Consider the following 20,700-nt stretch of genomic DNA (forward strand, 5'->3'; position numbering starts at 1 on the left):
GATCTACGAGTGTAAACTCCGACTGAAGATGATAAGCTCTTAAAAAAACTCATGGTTCAGACTCAAATAGCTCAAATCTGCAGAAGTCGTTTGTGTTTGAAAAAAAGTCACAAAAAGAGAAGTTTTTACTTCACCATTATTTTTACAGCCTATGTTCAACCTCTGCACTTCACCTTACACCATGTGTGTGAACATGGTTAATGTATTATTGAGATACATTGGCTAATGTTTCTAACTAACCATAGATGGTTTTATTTTTTTAGTCTTTCAATTTTAAACTTTCACGGAAGTAGCTCACACTGACTGCTTGTCTTATTATTTTAATTTCTCAGGCGGAGACAATGGCAGCTGAGATGCTACTCACACAAACCCTGAATGATCTAAGTTCAGAGGAACTCGACATATTCAAGTCACACCTTGAACTAGAGGAAATTTTTCCTAGGATCTCAAGGAGGCAACTTAAAGAGGCAAACAGGGAGGATTTAGTTGACCTGATGATGGAGGGATACAGCCAGCCTGAATGGTTGGAGGTGACCAGAAAGATTTTAAAGAAGATGAAGAGGTCTGATCTGGAGCAGAGACTGTCAGAGCACAGCTCAGGAACCAAAGGTGAGGAAGACAAGAGCAAATGTGTAAAAATAGGAACTACAGCACACAATGCAGCACACGACTCATTACAGTTACTATGTTAAACAGAGAAGGTTTTGTTAAGGTCTTTTAAGTTTATGCCCAAACTAATAGAATATTCAAAACCATTCATTATTGTTAGAGTGGAAATGTTTATTTCACATATTTTACACTGTGGCATGAAATACTTTGTGTTATACATGTTTCTAAAGTCTTATGCTCAATCACTTCCTAATAGGTGTTTTTGAAATTCTTTTCTACACAGAAACACAGCAGCCTACCCTGACACATAGAGTGAGTATTGGTCTGAGTCTTGACACAGGGCAGCTTTTATTCAGTAGATGAAGATCATTTTACATCTTGATACAAACAAATGTTTAAGTTTTGTTCATGATTGATGGGTCTGTCAAAAAAGTGAAGCAGATCATTATGCACATGTGTAGAGAATGAATGTTATTTCCAACAATGTTAACGTTTTGTGTGTCAATAAATCCAACATAAAAATAAAACATTTCTTTACATTGAAAAATAGTGCAAAATTTTTTTTTCGCTCTGTTTTAAAATTAAGTTGCTCCTTTTCACTCTTTGAGAAAGTTACAGGCAAGAAAATAAAGACCTATATATGAAAATATAATAGACAAGAGTGAGTCTTATTAATGTGACCAAAGAAATGTAAACACATACAAGCACTTTCTCTATAAATATATAATAATATCATATCATATCATTTGAATTATTTCTTTTTCTTTGACTTTACCAGGTAGAAACTATGACGTCTGTCTTAGAGCTGCTTTTGGAAACACTGAATGATTTGACTGTCAGAGAGACCCAGGACCTGAATCAGGACCTGCTAAGACAAATTCATCATCACAAGCCGAACCGAGATCACATGTGGACAGACATGGAGGACACAGTGTTTTCAATGGTGAAAACCTTCGGCCAACAGTCTGTGATAAAGACCATGGAGGTTTTAAGAAGAATTAACAGGACTGATCTTATGCAGAGACTTTCAGACAAATCCACAATATCCAAAAGTAAGAAAATACTGAAAAATAGTTCATAAGATGTGTCTCATAAATTTATGAGCTGTGTCTTTTTCTCTACGTAAGTAGATTTATGATGTAACGGGAAAGAATTGTATTGTAAATAAGTTTTTTACTGTTCGAAATATTAAAGACAGTGACATTGCAAAAATGGCAATTTATCCATCAGTGGAGGAGTTTGAAGTTTCATTTTGTGCTGATGCCTTTATAATGGTTTTTAAAGAAATAGTCTCTGAAGTCATTTGCTCATTATTAATTTCTTTCTTTGTTCTCAGGAAAACACCCAGATGATACATCTCTGTCTGCATTGATCCACAAAGTGAGCAGTGTCACATTTGTCTGACTATGTGGAGTAGTGCATGAATTCAATATGCTCGATACACTCTATTAAAAAATGTTTTCGGTGAATACGTATCCTAACAAATTTTATCTGTAAACATATATTTTACATTTTCCAGGTGGCAACAATAGCAGCTGTGAACGAGTTGCTTTTGGAAACACTGAATGATTTGGATCAAAAGGAGCTGAAGAAATTTATGCGGTTAGAGCGGATAACTTGCTTCCACAGAGGTCTTAGATTTTACCCATGGAGGCAATGGATGACCACACACAGAGTAAAAATAGTAGATCTGATGATGGCGAAATACGGTCAACAGTCTGTGGAGGTGACCAGGGATGTTCTTATGGACATGAGCAAGACGGATCTGGCGCAGAAACTAACAGAGACCAGTTCAGAACTTAAAGATAAGAATAAAAAGAACAGTGTGAATAATCCATATAATAAAAATATGAAAGCTCTTTTTAATTGTAGGTCAAATATTTAATGCTGTTTAAATCATTGCAACAACACTAGACTGACTTACTATGGCAGCAAAATGCACTGATCAGCCACAACATTAAGTTCCCCTGTGCAATTTAATGCAACCAATCCAATATACAGTATAAGAAGAAGAAACAGGAGGGTGATTCAGAACATTTGATCCAGATTTTTCTCAGCATTTACTGACACTGTCTCATAGGCTCAGTAACAGATTATAAAGCTTGACTTTCTACAGATGTAAAAAATGGGATTCAGCAAAAGAATTTTCCTCTACAACACAAAATTGAGTTTATATATTATATATTTTAGTTACATCAATCATTTACTGTCATTCAATTGTCATTAATTGTATTATTGAAATAATAAATGTGTCCCTGTAGAGTCTGTTTAATTATTAACATTCAGTGTTATTATGATCACACTGAAATGCTACATGCAATTAATTCTTAATAAATATGTTGTAGAGTCATCAACTGAAACATTGGATGTGAAGACCACAGAAGGTATGAGCCTTATAAAAACATTTATACTGTATAATAAGTTCACAAATACTGTTTATTGAACCAAGAATAATTTAATAGCCGGTCATGAAATAAAACATTGATTTTCACAGATTTTTATTATTCTAATAGTTTAGTTTGAATTGAGTCTTTGATATTAGAATTCTTAAAATGCAACACACATGATCTGTTTATAAGGTTTAGGATAAAATAAATCATTAATGATTATTTTTATGTTCCCTCTGTCACAGAACAATGGTCTGCACTGATCCAGAAAGTAAGTGATGATTCATCTCTTCTTTGTGCAAATAATCTTCAACATTAAAATAAAATATGACACAAATGAAATTCCAAATTTGTAAACAAAGAAATTCCTCAGTAGCTACTAAAACCTTCCTACAGGAATATAATACTTGTGAAAGGTAAAACTAAAGAAATACAAAGTGTAAAAACTTCAACTACTGTAAATGTGATTGGACAAATATTGGCCATTGTATCATTACACAATATGTGTGTAACCTTATCACATGCACATTTGTAAAATGAGATGAGATAAAAGAAAAAACAAGTAATTATCCAAGTTGAGTAATTTCACTTCTCCTCCATTTTCCTTTGACTTTACCAGGTAGAAACAATGACATGTGTCATAGAGCAGCTTTTGGAAACACTGGCTGGTTTTGGCCCCATTGAGGTCAAGCATTTCAAAAAGCTCGTACTGAGCGAAATGTACAGTCACAAGAACCTGAATATAAAACAAATAACAGACATGCAGGACTGTGTGTTTTATATGGTGGAAACTTACGGCCAAACGTCAGTGGAGAAAACCAAAGAGATTTTGGAGAAAATAAAGAAAACTGATTTGGTCCACAGGCTGTCAGACATAAGCTCAGGACCAAAAAATAAGACAGTAAAGATAAATATGTCTTGACATCACAAAACTACACTATTACTGTAGAACATATTATTGTTCATTTATGTTTCCATATTTGTTTTAATTTCTCTTCAGAAATAACATCTGAGAATAAGACCCCAGCTGTACTGATCCACAAAGTGAGTAATGTCACATTTGTCTGACTGATTAGAGCACAGCTTTTATTTGAATAGGACAGACTGTAAGGTGAAGGTTAATGGAATAATTGGTTACTCTGTGTTTCACAAAAGCCTAAAAATACTATGTTCAATAAAATATTATCAACAAACTCCAAATCTTATGTGAAATAACTTTTACAGTATACAGCAGCGTCCACAGTAATATTGACAGATGCAAAGAAACACAGTCACAGTGGATTAAACATGTCCCATAAAATGATTGTTAAATGTTTCAGGTAGCAACAATGGCAGCTGTTAAGCAGCTGCTTTTGGAAACCTTGAATGGTGTGAGTGAAGAGAAGCTCAGAATATTTAATAGGTTCCTGCAGTCATCCTCTCAGAAGGTCTTTGTGTTGAGACAAACAGCAGACAGAGCAGAAGTTGTGGATCTGATTATGAAGGCCTATGGCCAACAGTCTGTGGAGGTGACCAAGAAGATCTTTATGAAGATGAGCAGGACTGACCTGGTAGAGCAGTTCTCAGGAACCAGCTCAGGTCTCAAAGGTAAAACAAAGATGACAACAACGTTACGTTACAATTATAATTATGTATGTCTCCGAAAGTAAAGTAGTAATTCATTATAATTTATAGTTTTAAAAAAAGCTGCAAAAAATGCATATTGTAACCCACCAAATAATTTAAAGTAACTGAAGCAGGACCCCTCACAGCTTGTTAGTAATAACTTAATGTACAGAGTGTAGTGAGTTTAACATTGTTGCATTGTTTTTGTATTGCTCTGCTGTAAATTGTAAATCATATGTGATTATGAAGTTAATGTATTTTATTTCCATTTGAAGAATCTATGGTTTACTACAGAATACTTGGATGTGTGATTAAATTATAATCACCTGAGTTACATTTTAATTTCTTTTCTCCTCAGAGAAAAACTTCTGGTGTGAACCTGAATCTGCACAGTTTGAGAGAGTGAGTCTGACTTCAAACACTGCAGCCTTCATTCAACTTATGCATATTAAAGAGCATCCTAATTATTAATCTGGGTGGTTTACCAAGTGCATCACTGTCTTCACTGATCTTCCAGAATAAAAAAATAATCTTATAATGTCCCCATGTCTAATACTGACACTTGTGACATGTCACCATTACAGGTACCAGCATCACATGATGTTAAACAGATACTTTGGGAAACACTGGATACATTGAGTTACAAAGAGCTCAGAAGATTCATGTGGTCCCTGCAGTTCATGCACTTTAAGAAGAGCATCCCACACAAGTCAGTTTACCAACAAAAGCGTGTTCACATGACACAGCAACTAGTGAATCTGATGATGGAGAAACATGGCCAGCAGTCTGTGGAAGCGGTGAAGGAGATTTTGAAGGACATGAACAGAACTGATCTGGTAGAGAGGCTGTCAAAGACCAGTTCAGGACGGACAGGTAAGAAATAACTTAAACTGCCACATTAAATAACCAAGTTAAATGAATGAATAAATGTCTGGCAAATATATTTAGTTTTGTATTTATAGTAAATAACTTAACCTGCTTGGGTTCAAACATGTTTAACACCTTGAGAACTAAAAACTGCAGCAACTACACATAAATTACTTTGACGTGAAAAAGATCAAAGCTGAATTCAGATCTTCTTCCTGCTCTGGTGATCATCACTTAGTTGATATTTGTGTCACTCTGTAATGGATTCTTTGTATTTCAGCTTCTTTAGCATTTGTTTACCAAATACTACAGTACATGACTGCCATACTGTGTACTTTGAGCACAAGAGATACCAGTGACTTGTATCAGAACCTCCCCATCACTCTGAATATAATAATTCAGAATGTATTTAGAATTTATATTGAATCAAAGCATGTTTCTGTCTTAAGGACAGTAAAATTAGTGTCATCATTGATGCTGTTTGTGCTTTTTTTATATATATCTGGCTGTTTGTTTTCCTTTGTTTCTTTACTCAGGTCGAGGGGCAGAGCTTGACTCTCGGCACAGGGGGGAAAGAGCATTCTCAAGGGACCCTTCTGATAAAGTAATCTTAAACTTCACTACTGTAAAATAGCTTATTTGTCCTGTGCTATGTGGCGTCCAGCCCTGCATACTTTATTCCCTGTAGCCCCAAAAGGTCGGGCCGTAACAGGCTAAAAAAAGACAGTGAAGGATTCTTTTGTTATTTTCCACCTGCTCACTCTCAGCTTGTAGGAGCTTCATCACCACGTTTGAATTCTGACTTATGCAGAACTTGGTTGTTAAATATGACTTCTCTGCCTCACAGTGATAGCAGAACTTCTTCATGCATCTCAAAGATAGCACTAGCTGAACGGTGGCTAAGGGTCAAGTATGGTAGAAGCGTCAGGTGGGAAACCTGGGAACAGTTGAGCAACATAGGTTAGTTTATTCACCCAGAGCAAACCACCTGTTGTGTTTCTGTTGCTGGCTGTTTGGTAAAAGTAAAAGAAACTGCTGGGAGACGATGGGCTGATCCATGTTTAGGATGTTTGACCATTCTATTGTCTTTGTTGTTGTGTTGAGAGGAAGAGCAAGATTATTAAACCTTTCCTACTCTTTCATTCCTTGCGTTTTAACGCACCCCATTTGTACTTTCTTCCCTTTTCGACATGTAACAATTAGCTACAGCTTTGTCCAGTCGGTGGTACATCCCATACAGACATTTGTCCTTCCATGATGGTTCCTGCTCTTCCTTCTCTTGCTCCTCTGGTTTCCTCAGGTTTATGTAAACCTGCCATTATTTGGAGCCATCTTCCTGAAGTGTTCATGAATCTTTGTTGTTTACCCTGGATAGTGGCTCTGATGCATGATGGTGATTCTCTGCCTCTTTCCTTCTGCTAAGTGAGAATATTGATTAGTGGGCCCCTCTCAGATGTGGGCCCTGAGGTGACCACCCCATCTTTCCTAATGCTTGTTTATGACACCAGACCATAAATCGCAATCTCATTATCTCAAATGTGCTGTTCAGCCAGTGTCAGCTATACTTAATACTTGAAATACTTTGAAGTTTTTTATTATATTAATATTTGCTGTGTATTAATTCATTGATCCTGTTTTAACTAAATGTATTATCTTCTGAAACAGGATCCCAGTGACTGGACTAAACTTGATCCTGAAGTAAACAGTACACATACTGATGAGGCTCCAACTTACAGGTAAAATATAACACCCTCAGCATTATATACCCAGGAAACACCCAGGAATCATTGAACACTCTTGAGGACCACTAATTCCTCACCCCAGGTTATAGATCAACATATTGTATATAAATTTGTTTTCTCTTACCAGATCACAGTTGTTTTCTAACATTAGTCAAATGCTTTGAATCCCTAAAAGACATTTAATTCTTCATTTAAATTAGGATGCAGTCTGACCAATTGGACACTGTACCACCAGATATTTTGGTGAACAAAAATACAATAGCTGGGACCAATTTTTTGAAAATATGTTCAGGATCAAAATCTATTGAACTTGTCATTTGTGTTTAATGTCAACATATCCTCATCATGTGAACAAAAACATAATCCAGTTACAGTTATGTTCCCTCTAAAAATGGGTTTGCTTTGCAATGTAGTTGTATAGAAACATAATTTTTAGGACATGGGTTATTGCTTGTGCGTGTGCTGACTTAAACCAGATGTAATACACGAAAGAGATGACATCTAACATCTATATAATGTCATCAGATTAAATGCTTTCTTTTTTTTTTTTTAGTTTTAAAGCTTTTTATGTGAAACAAGTTTTTGTGCATATACACAAACAAGCTCCTTTTCTTTTCTTTTACTTAGTCTCCAGTCTGAAGTGGGAAACTTTGAATGCAGTGTCTCTGGTTTACGATGGAGCTGTAAAGTAAAGGTCAGCTTCAAGTACCAGTTTTGCTCTTGGGAGGAGCACATGGAGAGGATGGAAAACATGCAGTACATGCCTGCAGGTCCCCTAATAGACATCACAGTCATTGTTGGGAAGTTGGCTATAGTCTACCTGCCACACTGGATCTGCATAGGTAAATGGGCATAGATATAATAAAACAATAAATCATTAATAACTTAATAGTAATTTGATTTACATTTGATATTCTGCAGCAACACTGTAGTCTCCTTATTAAATATGTCTGTTTGTATTTTGTACAGATGATGACCCGAGAATATTGGACAAGTTTGCTGTCTTGCACATAGATGACTGTGGAGATGTTGTGGAAAAAGTGTCTGAGGTCACATCATCTCATGTCAAGTTGTCTGAACCAGTTTTCTCTCCAAGAGCTGTCCTGATGAAAGTCGGCTTTCCTGTGAAAATAAGCTGCAACGTGTTAATATACTACAAACCCAACACATCTTTCCTCAAACTACATGTTTATCTGATCCCACATGATCCTGCACTAAAACAGGTTAGTGTATATCTTACTCAAATGCCAAACATGATGAAATTAAAAAATTTGCACAGTTGAGTTTGAGGCCAGTGAAAAAGAAAATATATTTAAATGTCAAGAATTAAATTAATTTGTGGGGAAAAATATGATGTCATGAAATTAAAGTTATTATCAGAGCACAGACAGTACTGATGAAATGTTTGTTTGTTAGGTCAATGTAATTTACTTGCTAAGTAAAGCTTGTCACTTCCCTCTAGAGCAGACATACATTGAGAAATCAAGTAATGATGTCAGTGTGGACAATGCATTTTATATTCATATTTCTGATTCAGTAGGAAACAACAGAGAAAATGTAAAATTGTGATGATGTTAACGATGTTTAGGGAAGATGTGATGGTAATGGGGACAGCTCCTGTAGCTCGTAACCATCTTTTTATTTCCCCCTCACAAATCTTTAATGTTTTCTGGCATAATTTTGTGAAATTACAGCACTAATCTCATATTCTGAACTTTTTATCAAGTTATATTATAATTGTTCATAAACTCATTATTTATGTATCCAAACATGGATCATAAATGTACAGGTGATTCATCTTCATACTTTAACCCTGTAATCGCTTTGTGCTTTATTTTTCCAGACAGTGGACAAGAACGAATTCTCCCAAGGATATGAAATAATCAGAAAGCTACGGCCTGACAAGCACCTGAAAATGCAGCACGGTTTCATGCTAACAGCAGACATAGACACAGCAAAGATTCAGCCAGAGGTACTGTACAGTTTTGTCATTTGAACTGAATGGTGGTTACGATACTGTGGGATCAATGCAGTTGCAGTGGGGTGTGGAAACACAAAGCCTTATGCATTTTCTTTGTATTTTGTTTTTATCCTCATCTATTCCATTAGTGTCACTATTATAAGATTTTTTTTTTTTACACTTTAATATATACATGTTTTCACACCAAATGAAAGATAAGGTTGGAATTACAACCAGTCAGCAAACATGAATGGGTTTCACAACCTTATCGATTCTGATTATGTGTGAACAAGACGATGAGAACACAAAACACACAATTACATTTACAGCTGCACTGTAAAGCACCATATAATAAAACATTAGACTACATCTGAGCAGATGATATTGACCCGATCACTTTAGACTTTTTTCCTGTTTTTGTTACATATAGCAGCCAAATCTGTAATACACACAAGGGAACCGGTCCCTTTAGTAGTCCTGCAAACCCACATCACAGTACTACACATCAAGGTACTTCACATCCAAGGTGGTTTGCTTCTGATCATGAGCAACTCCTTCCCGTCTCCAAAACCCTTTTTGGTTTGTTCGGGTACAAGTCAACTTTTCTGTCCATAAGAAGTTTCCGAATTGCACAGCTTCCATGCATTTTTTGGCAAAGTATAATCTGGTCTTTCTCTTTTTTTATACTAGTTAAGATTGTTGATGCAAAGTTACGTTTTCAGCTCATTATGTCTAGATATATTAAGTAGCCTAGCACATATCACTTAAGAGATTACCAACATTTTATGCAAGCAAATAAAGTATTGACAGATGTTTCTTGTTACCCAAGTGTCTTGTCAGATTGAGTGTTCATACAATTAGTAGTTCTAAATGACTACTCTTGGTTTTAAAAATGGGCATAACCTGTAAAGACTGCATTGGCTTTTTAAAAAAGATAAATCGACAGGAAGACTAGAGAGCTGCTTTAGCCAATTTGAATTGGAGAAATGGGGAAACCACTCAAATACATTGCACAAACATTAGACATAGCACAACAATTTGGAATGAACTGTAAAAAAAAAAAGAAGTCACTGGGCCACTAAGCATCACAGAACAGCTCCACCAAGGAAAGAAAGGAAAAAGGAAGGGACAACAACAGCCTCCATAAAGAAGGGGTATAACAATCCACCTCTCAAATAAGACTTCATGAGGAGAAATATAGAGGCCGAGGTGCAAAACTAACTTTTTACATTTGTCCTTTAAATGTCCAGAATCCTACTTTTTAACTGTCCCAGACTTAAAAAAATCATAATCTCAAATTAAGGACTCTCTTTTTGTTTACAGTCTACAATACAAATAGTCTAATATCTTTTTTCTTGTGGTGAACACATACAGTAAGTACCCAAGCACAGGAAGAAAAAGTCCTCATTTGCTGTTTATTTGGCCTTTGCCACCTCCACCTTCACCTTACGCTGCATCTCCCTGTGCTCCTGTCTACTCTCTTCAGTCCTCTCAGTGTCCCACTTCTTCTTAGCTAACCTCTTTCCAACTCCTGAACTTCCTCGTTCCTCCACCAAGTCTCCTTGTCCACTTTCCTCTTCCCTGATGACACACTGAGAACCTTCCTACCTGTCTCCTTGATTACATTAGCTGTAGTGGTCCAGTCATCTGGAAGCACCTCCAAACCACCCAGTCTGTCTCAGCTCCTCCCTGAAAACTACAAGACATTCTTCCTTTGTCAACTTCCACCACTTCGTCCTCTGCTCTGCCTTTGTCCTCTTCATCTTCCTCACCACCAGCATCATTTTACACACCACCATCCTGTGTCTTCTGACTACACTCTCCTCTACAGTCACTGATCTCTTTCAGATTACAACGTCTACACAAGATGTCATCCACCTGAGTGCTTCTACCTCCGCTCTTATATGTCAGCCTATGTTCCTGCCTCTTCTGGAAGAAAGTGTTCACTACAGCCATTTCCATCCTTTTTGCAAAGTCTACCACCATCTGTCCTTCTGTGTTCCTGTCCTGAAGACCAAACCTGCCCATCAGATTCTCATCACCTCTGTTCCCTTCATCTACATGCCTATTGAAATCTGCCCCAATCACCACTCTCTCACCTCCTTCTGCCAGGATAACCCATCCAAATAAACAGCAGAAATTGAGTGAATTTACTGTAACTTGACCAAACTTTAGCAAAGCTAACTCTTGTGTTTTGTTTTGCACAGAAAATAACCCTAAGATATGAAAGCCAGCACCCAAATTTCTATGAGGTGTATATCAAGAATCCAGACGGAAACCTCTGCATTACACTCTCATACTCTCCCAGAAATAAGGGTGAACCAAAGTGTGAACATGTGTGGACCTGTGAAATTCAAAAAGGTCAGTAGTCATTTGATGGTATCTTAAAGATTTTCATTACATAAAATTCCAATATCAATAATCCATCATTTGCTCTGTTTTCCTTTTTAGATGACTATTCAACCTGTGCTCCTTTAGGAGGTAAGACACTGCATGCAATCAGTGTTGAGAAGAACTGCCCTTTACTTGTCATGATGTCACGTCTATGCAGAAATTTATTGCAATCAACTAAGCATTATTTGTTATTTTATATGTGCACTGGTGGTTCTGACATGATGTTTTTTAACCTGAATGAATAACATGCTGAGACTGCAGTTGAAGTTGTTTCCAAGTTCCACAAATATTAAATGATTTAAAGTGAACATCTGTTGCAATTCTGTTAAGCAACTTAAGGTCAATTTGAAACAGGCCTAACCTGATCAAGGGGCAATGGGATCAGATATATTTGTTTTTAATATTGTGCATATCCAAATGAATAATTCGTGGGCCACAATTATGCTTAAGTCACTGTTTTTTAAGGTTTTATTTGATTTATTTTATTTACTAATTTATCTATAGTTTTTAACTTTGAGGTCTTTGCTTTCGGACTTTAAGGCATGAATTTTGTGTGTTTGCATTTTTTTTAAATTTCAGTCAACTCAGCTTTAAATTTACTGTACATATGAAGCATTTGATTGCATATGGTACAACAACAGCTTTTTCTTAATTTCTCCTCAGAGGAAGATGGACACTGTTCTGCTGTGAACCAGAAAGTGAGTAATGTCACTGAACTCTGACTTTTTCTAATATGAACTACTGTTGCATTCAGATGAGCTTTTTAGCTACAGATGGATGTAAATGACCCTTGCATTAATAACCAAAAAAGAAACCCACAGTTTCCTCTAAAATAAATTGAAACTGACATTAATAATACAAAAAATAGAAAAAAGTAAGCAGACTTTAAACAGAATTTTTCAAATAATAAAATGTACATTTTTTTAAGTCTTTTTTAAATTACCATTGTCAGTTTTGTCATTCCAGAGGAAATTATTTTTCGTGGGAGGTATCAACAATTTTGTCCACCTCTGTATGACATTATTCACCATCTTATTTCTCTATTATTAATTTTACATTGATCAGGCAACAACTACCAAACAGAGCAGTTCAGGACTGACAGGTAAGAAATAACTTAAACTGCCACATTAAATAACCAAGTGTAAATGAATGAATAAAAGTCTGACAAATGTATTTAGTTTTTTATTTATAGTAAAAAACGTAACCTGCTTGGGTTCAAACATGTTTAACCCATTGAAAACTAAAAACTGCAGCAACAACACATAAATTACTTTGACATGAAAAAGATCAAAGCTGAATTCAGATCTTCTTCCTGCTCTGGTGATCATCACTTAGTTGATATTAGTGTCACTCTGTAATGGATTCTTTGTATTTAAGCTTCTTTAGCAATTGTTTACAAAATACTACAGTACATGACTGCCATACTGTGTACTTTGAGCACAAAAGATACCAGTGACTTGTATCACAACCTCCCCATCACTCTGAATATAATAATTCAGAATGTATTTAGAATTTATTTTGAATCAAAGCATGTTTGTCTCTTAAGGACAGTAAAATTAGAGTCAAGTTCTGCCTCTGGACCTGAGTAAAGAAACAAAGGTGTTCTGTGTTGTTAATGTTTGATTAATTTGTCACATCTTCATTTTGAATGAAAACAGTGTTAGTTCCACAGCTTTTAAATTGAAACCCCTCTCTACAAATGAACTTAACTGTAGCCTGATGTCCAAATCAAATCAGTAATTTTGTCTCCTCTGTCCTCAGCCAAGGACTTTGTGGACAAACATAAAGTTGAACTCATCAAGAGAGTGAGCAACATTGCGGCCATTTTGGACGAGCTGTTATACAAGGATGTGATCCAACAAGAAGTTTATGATCACATCAGAGCTATCCGTACCCCTCAGGATAAGATGAGGGAGCTCTTCTCTGGTCCCCTGAAAGCTAGTGTAGCCTGCAAAGATGCCTTCTACAAAATCCTCGAGAAGAATGAGCCATATCTCATCAAAGACCTCAAGGAAAACAACTAGATGTTGAGGGAAAAGATTTTTAGACCAAACACGAATGTTTTTTAAGCTGTGTCTGTGCCATTTTTCTACTTGGCTTTATTTCCAGCACAAATTGCATGGTATTCAATGTTTCTCCTACCCTGATCATTTAATTGCTTTATTTCAAACAAAACACACAATGAAATTTTGCCTGTCAGGCTCCAAAACAGATGCAGCAAAAGTTTGTCAGTCATTATAAAATATAAATGTTTTATCATCCCACATGTAAATGGCATTTTAATGCAGTTATTTCATGTCTAATCTTCATTTATGCCAAATACTTACTCCCATAACAATTGTTGTAATTATGTTTTTTATTTTGAAATTTATAATAAAATCTTATGAATACTATGTTTATGTAACAGACGTCGTATGTGTGGGCTGTTTGCAGTTATATGTTGGTTACAATACCTGTAAACAACAGTAAAATAATTTCTTCCCCTGCTTCAGCCTGACTGAAGTAGAGAGCGAGCTTCACTACTAACGTCTCACCTGGGTGATGACCCTGGGTGATGACCCCCCCCCCCGGTGGTGGTGCGGTGGAGAAATTCCACACACTATATGTGTCTATGTATTTTCTTATTCCTTGTATGTATTTAGTGTTTATTAAATTTATATCCTGTTTCTTTGTGTGTTTTATTCATTTTTGTGTTTATATATTTTTCAAAATCATTTCACATCTTAAAGCACTTTAAATTCCCTTGTTGTTAAAAGGTGACACACACTAAAATTTTACAGCATTTGATTGTACAGTGCTGTATCCTCAAAATGTACCAGTTAATAGTGTCTTAAGTATTTACTATTGACTATTTTCTGATATTAATGACAAATTCCCCTGATTGTTATGTTAGTGGTGACTGTGGCTCAGGAGGTAGAGCAGTTGTCCACCATTCCCAGGGTAGTTGGTTTGATCACATTTTATAAGCTGCAGACCATTTACCATTTACTGTATGTTTGGTTATTAGCATGTTGAGTGACGGAAGTGCAGCTTCAACATATCAAGGCAGCAAATTGTCTTTGTCTTCATCTAAAAAAAAGAACAAACCTAGAAAACAGATAAATTATGACTATAGAATGTGGTAAAACATAACAAGTCAAACTACAAATGAAGCTGATTTCACTGCATACAATAACAAATGTGTTGCTCCTCCCTCTGGGTGGACTCATCACTATGCACTGTGGGTTTCCAGAATTAAACAAACCTGGAGCTTTTATTTATTTGAAAAAAGTCAAATAAATGTATGCTGTCATGGTTTACTATCTCTGTAAGTTAAAGGCACATACAGTATGTGCAGTAATATATTTAGACACAGTGTCCTTTAGGTCTGATTGACTTTCTAGGAACCATAAATAACATAAGTGTGCAGCAGTAAAGTGGGAATTTCTTTTGGAAGAGGCATTTTACAGGAAAAGTAAGCACCTTTTCTATGTACAGTATAATACACTGTTATCAATTGTATTATTTATTTGTCTGTGACATTGCAGGTAAAAAGTTGCAGGTCTTTAATTTTACCCATGCAGCCAACTGATAAGCGCATGCAGAGTAGAAATAGTAGATCTGATGATGGAGATCAACAGTCTGTGGAGGTGACCATGTTCTTATGGACATGAACAGGACAGATCTGGTGCAGAAACTACCAGAGACCAGTTCAGAACTTAAAGGTATAGAATAAAAAGAACAGTGTGATTAATCGATATACATGAAAGCTCTTTTTAAATGTAAAATATTTCATGCTGAGTACAGTTTAAATAATAGCAACAAGACTTTCTATAGCAAAAATATATATGTATTATATTTATATATATTTGTGTGTATATGTATTACCTGCTACTTCAAAATAATACACTATGCTTCCTCTGTCTCTGCCCTCAGTCAAGTTCTGATTTTCTTAAAAACTCTGTAAATGCTTTTAATTTAGAGACTTGCTGTTCTTTACTTGTCCACCAGATGGTCTCAGACCTTCCTACAAGTTCTAAAAACCAGATTCACCTCCTAAATAATTTGTCAGCTTCAGTAAGTTTCACAAAGTGTCTTCTAGCTAGTTGTTTGAGATTTTCCAAGAAAAAAACATTTAATAAACCTTTAGATTATTGATAGAAGATAAATCAAACATTGTTACCCAACAAATAACAAGGTGTATCCCACCTTGTCAGCAATAACTCAATGTAGAAAGTTTAGTGAGTTTAACATTTGTTGCATTGTTTTTGTATTGCACTGCTGTAAATTGTAAATCATATGTGATTTTGAAGTTCACATATTTTATTTCCATTTGAAGAATCTATGGTTTACTACAGAATACTTGGATGTGTAATTAAATTATAATCACCTGAGTTACATTTTAATTTCTTTTGTCCTCAGAGAAACACTTCTGGTATGAACCTGAATCTGCACAGTTTGAGAGAGTGAGTCTGACTTCACACACTGCAGCCTTCATTCAACTGATGCATATTAAAGACCATCCTCATCATTAATCTGGGTGTTTTACCAAGTGCATCACTGTCTTCACTGATCTTCCAGAATAAAAAAATGATCTTGTAAGGTCCCCATCTGTAATACTGACACTTGTGACATGTCACCATTACAGGTACCAGTATCATATGCTGTTGAACAGATACTTTGGGAAACACTGATTATATTGAGTTACAAAGAGCTCAGAAGATTCATGTGGTCCCTGGAGTCCCTACTGATAAATCTAACAAATATATTTAGTTTTGTATTTATAGTAAAAAACTCAACCTGCTTGGGTTCAAACATGTTTAACCCATTGAGAACTAAAAACTGCAGCAACAACACATAAATTACTTTGACATGAAAAAGATCAAAGCTGAATTCAGATCTTCTTCCTGCTCTGGTGATCATCACTTAGTTGATATTAGTGTCACTCTGTAATGGATTCTTTGAATTTCAGCTTCTTTAGCATTTGTTTACTAAATACTACAGTACATGACTGCCATACTGTGTACTTTGAGCACAAAAGATACCAGTGACTTGTGTCAGAACCTCCCCATCACTCTGAATATAATAATTCAGAATGTATTTAGAATTTATATTGAATCAAAGCATGTTTGTCTCTTAAGGACAGTAAAATTAGAGTCAAGTTCTGCCCATGGACCTGAGTAAAGAAACAAAGGTGTTCTGTGTTGTTAATGTTTGATTAATATGTCACATCTACAAATGAACTTAACTGTAGCCTGATGTCCAAATCAAATCAGTAATTTTGTCTCCTCTGTCCTCAGGCAAGCACTTTGTGGACAAAAATAAAGTTGAACTCATCAAGAGAGTGAGCAGCATTGCGCCCATTTTGGACGACCTTTTATCCAAGGATGTGATCCAACAAGAAGTTTATGATCACATCAGAGCTATCCGTACCCCTCAGGATAAGATGAGGGAGCTCTTCTCTGGTCCCCTGAAAGCTAGTGTAGCCTGCCAAGATGCCTTCTACAAAATCCTTGAGAAGAATGAGCCATATCTCATCAAAGACCTCAAGGAAAACAACTAGGTGTTGAGGGAATCGATTTTTAGACCAAACACAAATGTTTTTTAAGCTATGTCTGTGGCATTTTTCTACTTGGCTTTATTTCCAGCATCCAACCTTTAATCAGAGTTGTTCGTTTTATTCGTTAATTTGTTTCAAATTGTATGGTGTTCATTGTTTCTCCTGCCCTGATCATTTAATAGCTTTATTTTAAACATGCAGATATATGTTGGTAACAACAGTAAAATTATGAGACGGACGACGGTGGTGTGTTTTCTTCCCCTGCTTCAGCCTGACTGAAGTAGACAGCGAGCTGCAGGCCACTACTAACGTCTCACCTGGGTGACGAGCCCCCCTGTGGCAGGAAGTGTGTACTACATCTCCAAACATATTTTCAAATAAATGACATCTTTAAGGTTTTTTTTGTTCATTTATATATGCACGCTACGTGTGTGTACCTGTGCGTCACATTTAGTCTTCATGAGTTGAGTTAATCAAGTGTCTTGATGATGTTAGAGTGTAGAAAAGCCTGCGCCGCACACACGCCAAGAATGTTTCCTCCAAATGCTGTAAACCTTTTTTACAGTTGTACTGAAATTCTGTAACATGCTGCTGCAGAGTCAAACATGAGACATAAACCCCTTGGTGACAGACTTTCCTTTTGTCTGACTGAGATGTGTCTTAGCACAGGATTTGAATCTGGCAGTTTACAGAAGGCAGACGGTAGATTCTCATTTTACAGGTGAAAATGCAGCAGTTTTACATATTTACAGGCCTTTGAGACTGGCCAGTAAAGTTATTATAGTAAAGCATTAGTGATAAAACCTTTTACAGAATTTGTAGCTCTAGAGGATGATGCAGAAATTTGAATTTCTTTTTATTGCATCTAGTCTCCATCTGCTAATGTACCATCTAAACCTCTGAGTGAACAGGATATGTAATAATGAATAAAAATATTTTTAAGGTTTCCAGAATTAAAGCCAGGTTTGTGTCAACCCCACCAAAGTTTGTTGTTTCCCTTTGAACACATTCCTCCAACATAACCACCAGAAAGACTTATTGTCACACAGTATTTTATTTTATTTGAAATTACAGGCCGCATCCAGTGAAGCAGTAAAATTAATAAATATATGCTTATGTTAGATGCATACTTTCAGTGATATTAAACCGTCAGTGTGCAGTGGTAGAGTGGGCGTTGGTTTTGGAAGAGGCGTTTTTAGGGAACCTGAAAAAGGAATCGGGACAAACGTAAAGTAACATCAGACCAAGTACTCGACGGCTTCCGGATCGTAACTAAGCTAAACGCTAAAATGTGGCTGGACTGGATACTTTATTATGTTTTTTAACCTTCACCGACATCGAAACAAACTGAGCAGAAGAAAAAGAGAAAGATCCGGTGAGTTTTATTTCCACGAGGATTTAAACTTGTAACATTCAGCAATAAATGATTTTCTGCAGCTGATTTACGAGTGTAAACTCCGACTGAAGATGATAAGCTCTTATAAAAATCATGGTTCAGTCTGTAGTTTGTAAATAACTGCACAAATATGCAGAAGTCGATTGTTTTTGTTTAAAATAAAGTCACAAAAAATGTTTTTACTTTCACCTTTACTTTTACAGCCTATGTTCAACACCTGCACTTCATCTTACACCATGTGTATGAACATGGTTAATGTATTATTTAGATACATTGGCTAGATGGTTTTATTTTTTTAGTCTTTAGACTTTCAATCACGGAAGTAGCTCACACTGACAGCTTGTCTTATCATTTTAATTTCTCAGGTGGAGACAATGGCAGCTGAGATGCTACTCACACAAACCCTGAATGATCTAAGTTCAGAGGAATTCGGCATATTCAAGTCACACCTTGAACTAGAGGAAAGTTTTCCAGGGATCTCAAGGGGGAAACTTAAAGAGGCAAACAGCCAGGATGTAGTGGACCTGATGATGGAGGCATACAGCCAGCCTGAATGGTTGGAGGTGACCAGAAAGATTTTAAAGAAGATGAAGAGGTCTGATCTGGAGCAGAGACTGTCAGAGCACAGCTCAGGAACCAAAGGTGAGGAAGATGAGACCAAATGTGTGAAAATAGGAACTACAGCACACCATGCAGCACAGAACTCATTACAGTTACTATGTAAAACAGAGAAGGTTTTGATCAGGTCTTTTAAGTTTATGCACAAACTATTAGAATATTCAAAACCATTCATTATTGTTGGAGTGGAAATGTTTATTTCACATATTTTACACTGTGGCATGAAATACTTTGTGTTATACATGTTTCTAAAGTCTTATGCTCAATCACTTCCTACTACGTGTTTTTGAAATTCTTTTCTACACAGAAACACAGCAGCCTACCCTGACACAGAGAGTGAGTATTGGTCTGAGTCTTGACACAGGGCAGCTTTTATTCAGTAGATGAAGATCATTTTACATCTTGATGCAAACAAATGTTTTGTTCATGATTGTCAAAAAACATTATGCACATGGCAAGTGATAACATTATTGGAAATTACATTCATTCTTAACATTTTGTGTGTAAATAAATCCAACATAAAAATAAAATATTTCTTTACACTAAAAAAGAGTTGTAAAATTAAGTTGCTCCTTTTCAGTCTTTGAAAAAGTTACAGGCAAGAAAATAAAGACCCGTTTATGAAAATATAATAGACAACAGTGAGTCACATTAATGTGACCAAAGAAATGTAAACACATACAAGCACTTTCTCTATAAATATATAATAATATCATATCATATAATTTGAATTATTTCTTTTTCTTTGACTTTACCAGGTAGAAACTATGACGTCTGTCTTAGAGCTGCTTTTGGAAACACTGAACGATTTGACTGACAGGGAGACACAGGACCTATATCAGGGCCTGCTGAGACAAATTCACCATCACGAGCCGTACCGAGATCACGTGTGGACAGACATGGAAGACACAGTGTTTTCAATGGTGAAAACCTTCGGCCAACAGTCTGTGATCAAGACCATGGAGGTTTTAAGAAGAATTAACAGGACTGATCTTATGCAGACACTTTCAGACAAATCCTCAATATCCAAAAGTAAGAAAATACTGAAAAATAGTCCATAAGATGTGTCTCATAAATTTATGAGCTGTGTCTTTTTATCTACATAATTAGATTTCTGATGTACCAGGAAGAAATTGACCTTGTGCACAAAATAGGTTTTTTACTGTTCGAAATATTAAAGACAGTCACATTGCATAAATGGCAATTTATCCATCAGTGGAGGAGTTTGAAGTTTCATTTTGTGCTGATGCCTTTGTATTGTTTTTAAAGAAATAGTCTCTGAAGTCATTTGCTCATTATTAATTTCTTTCTTTGTTCTCAGGAAAACACCCAGATGATACATCTCTGTCTGCATTGATCCACAAAGTGAGCAGTGTCACATTTGTCTGACTATGTGGAGTAGTGCATGAATTCAATATGCTCGATACACACTATTAAAAAAGGTTTTCGGTGAATATGTATCCTGACATATTTGCTCTATGAACATATATTCTTAATATTCCAGGTGGCAACAATAGCAGCTGTGAACGAGTTGCTTTTGGAAACACTGAATGATTTGGATCAAAAGGAACTGAAGAAATTTA

General features: G+C 35.9%; 1 protein-coding gene across 1 annotated transcript; it reads left to right on the forward strand.

Moving 5' to 3' along the window:
• The first annotated feature begins 334 nt into the window (after positions 1–334).
• LOC137130450 (NACHT, LRR and PYD domains-containing protein 1 homolog) lies at positions 335–14,199 on the forward strand. Its single transcript, XM_067510626.1, has 20 exons — positions 335–609; positions 893–921; positions 1,388–1,661; positions 1,946–1,989; positions 2,129–2,993; positions 3,242–3,267; positions 3,997–4,040; positions 4,316–4,583; positions 4,960–5,003; positions 5,186–5,474; positions 6,005–6,072; positions 7,134–7,204; positions 7,838–8,052; positions 8,180–8,433; positions 9,054–9,182; positions 11,378–11,531; positions 11,622–11,651; positions 12,228–12,262; positions 12,630–12,666; positions 13,326–14,199. Exons 6-20 carry the CDS (start codon positions 3,246–3,248, stop codon positions 13,586–13,588), a joined length of 1,923 nt encoding a protein of 640 aa, XP_067366727.1. The 5' UTR covers positions 335–609; positions 893–921; positions 1,388–1,661; positions 1,946–1,989; positions 2,129–2,993; positions 3,242–3,245; the 3' UTR covers positions 13,589–14,199.
• Positions 14,200–20,700: the final 6,501 nt, after the last annotated feature.

The sequence above is a fragment of the Channa argus genome, chromosome 7 (genome assembly GCF_033026475.1).
Source record: "Channa argus isolate prfri chromosome 7, Channa argus male v1.0, whole genome shotgun sequence".
Taxonomy (NCBI): Eukaryota; Metazoa; Chordata; class Actinopteri; order Anabantiformes; family Channidae; genus Channa; species Channa argus.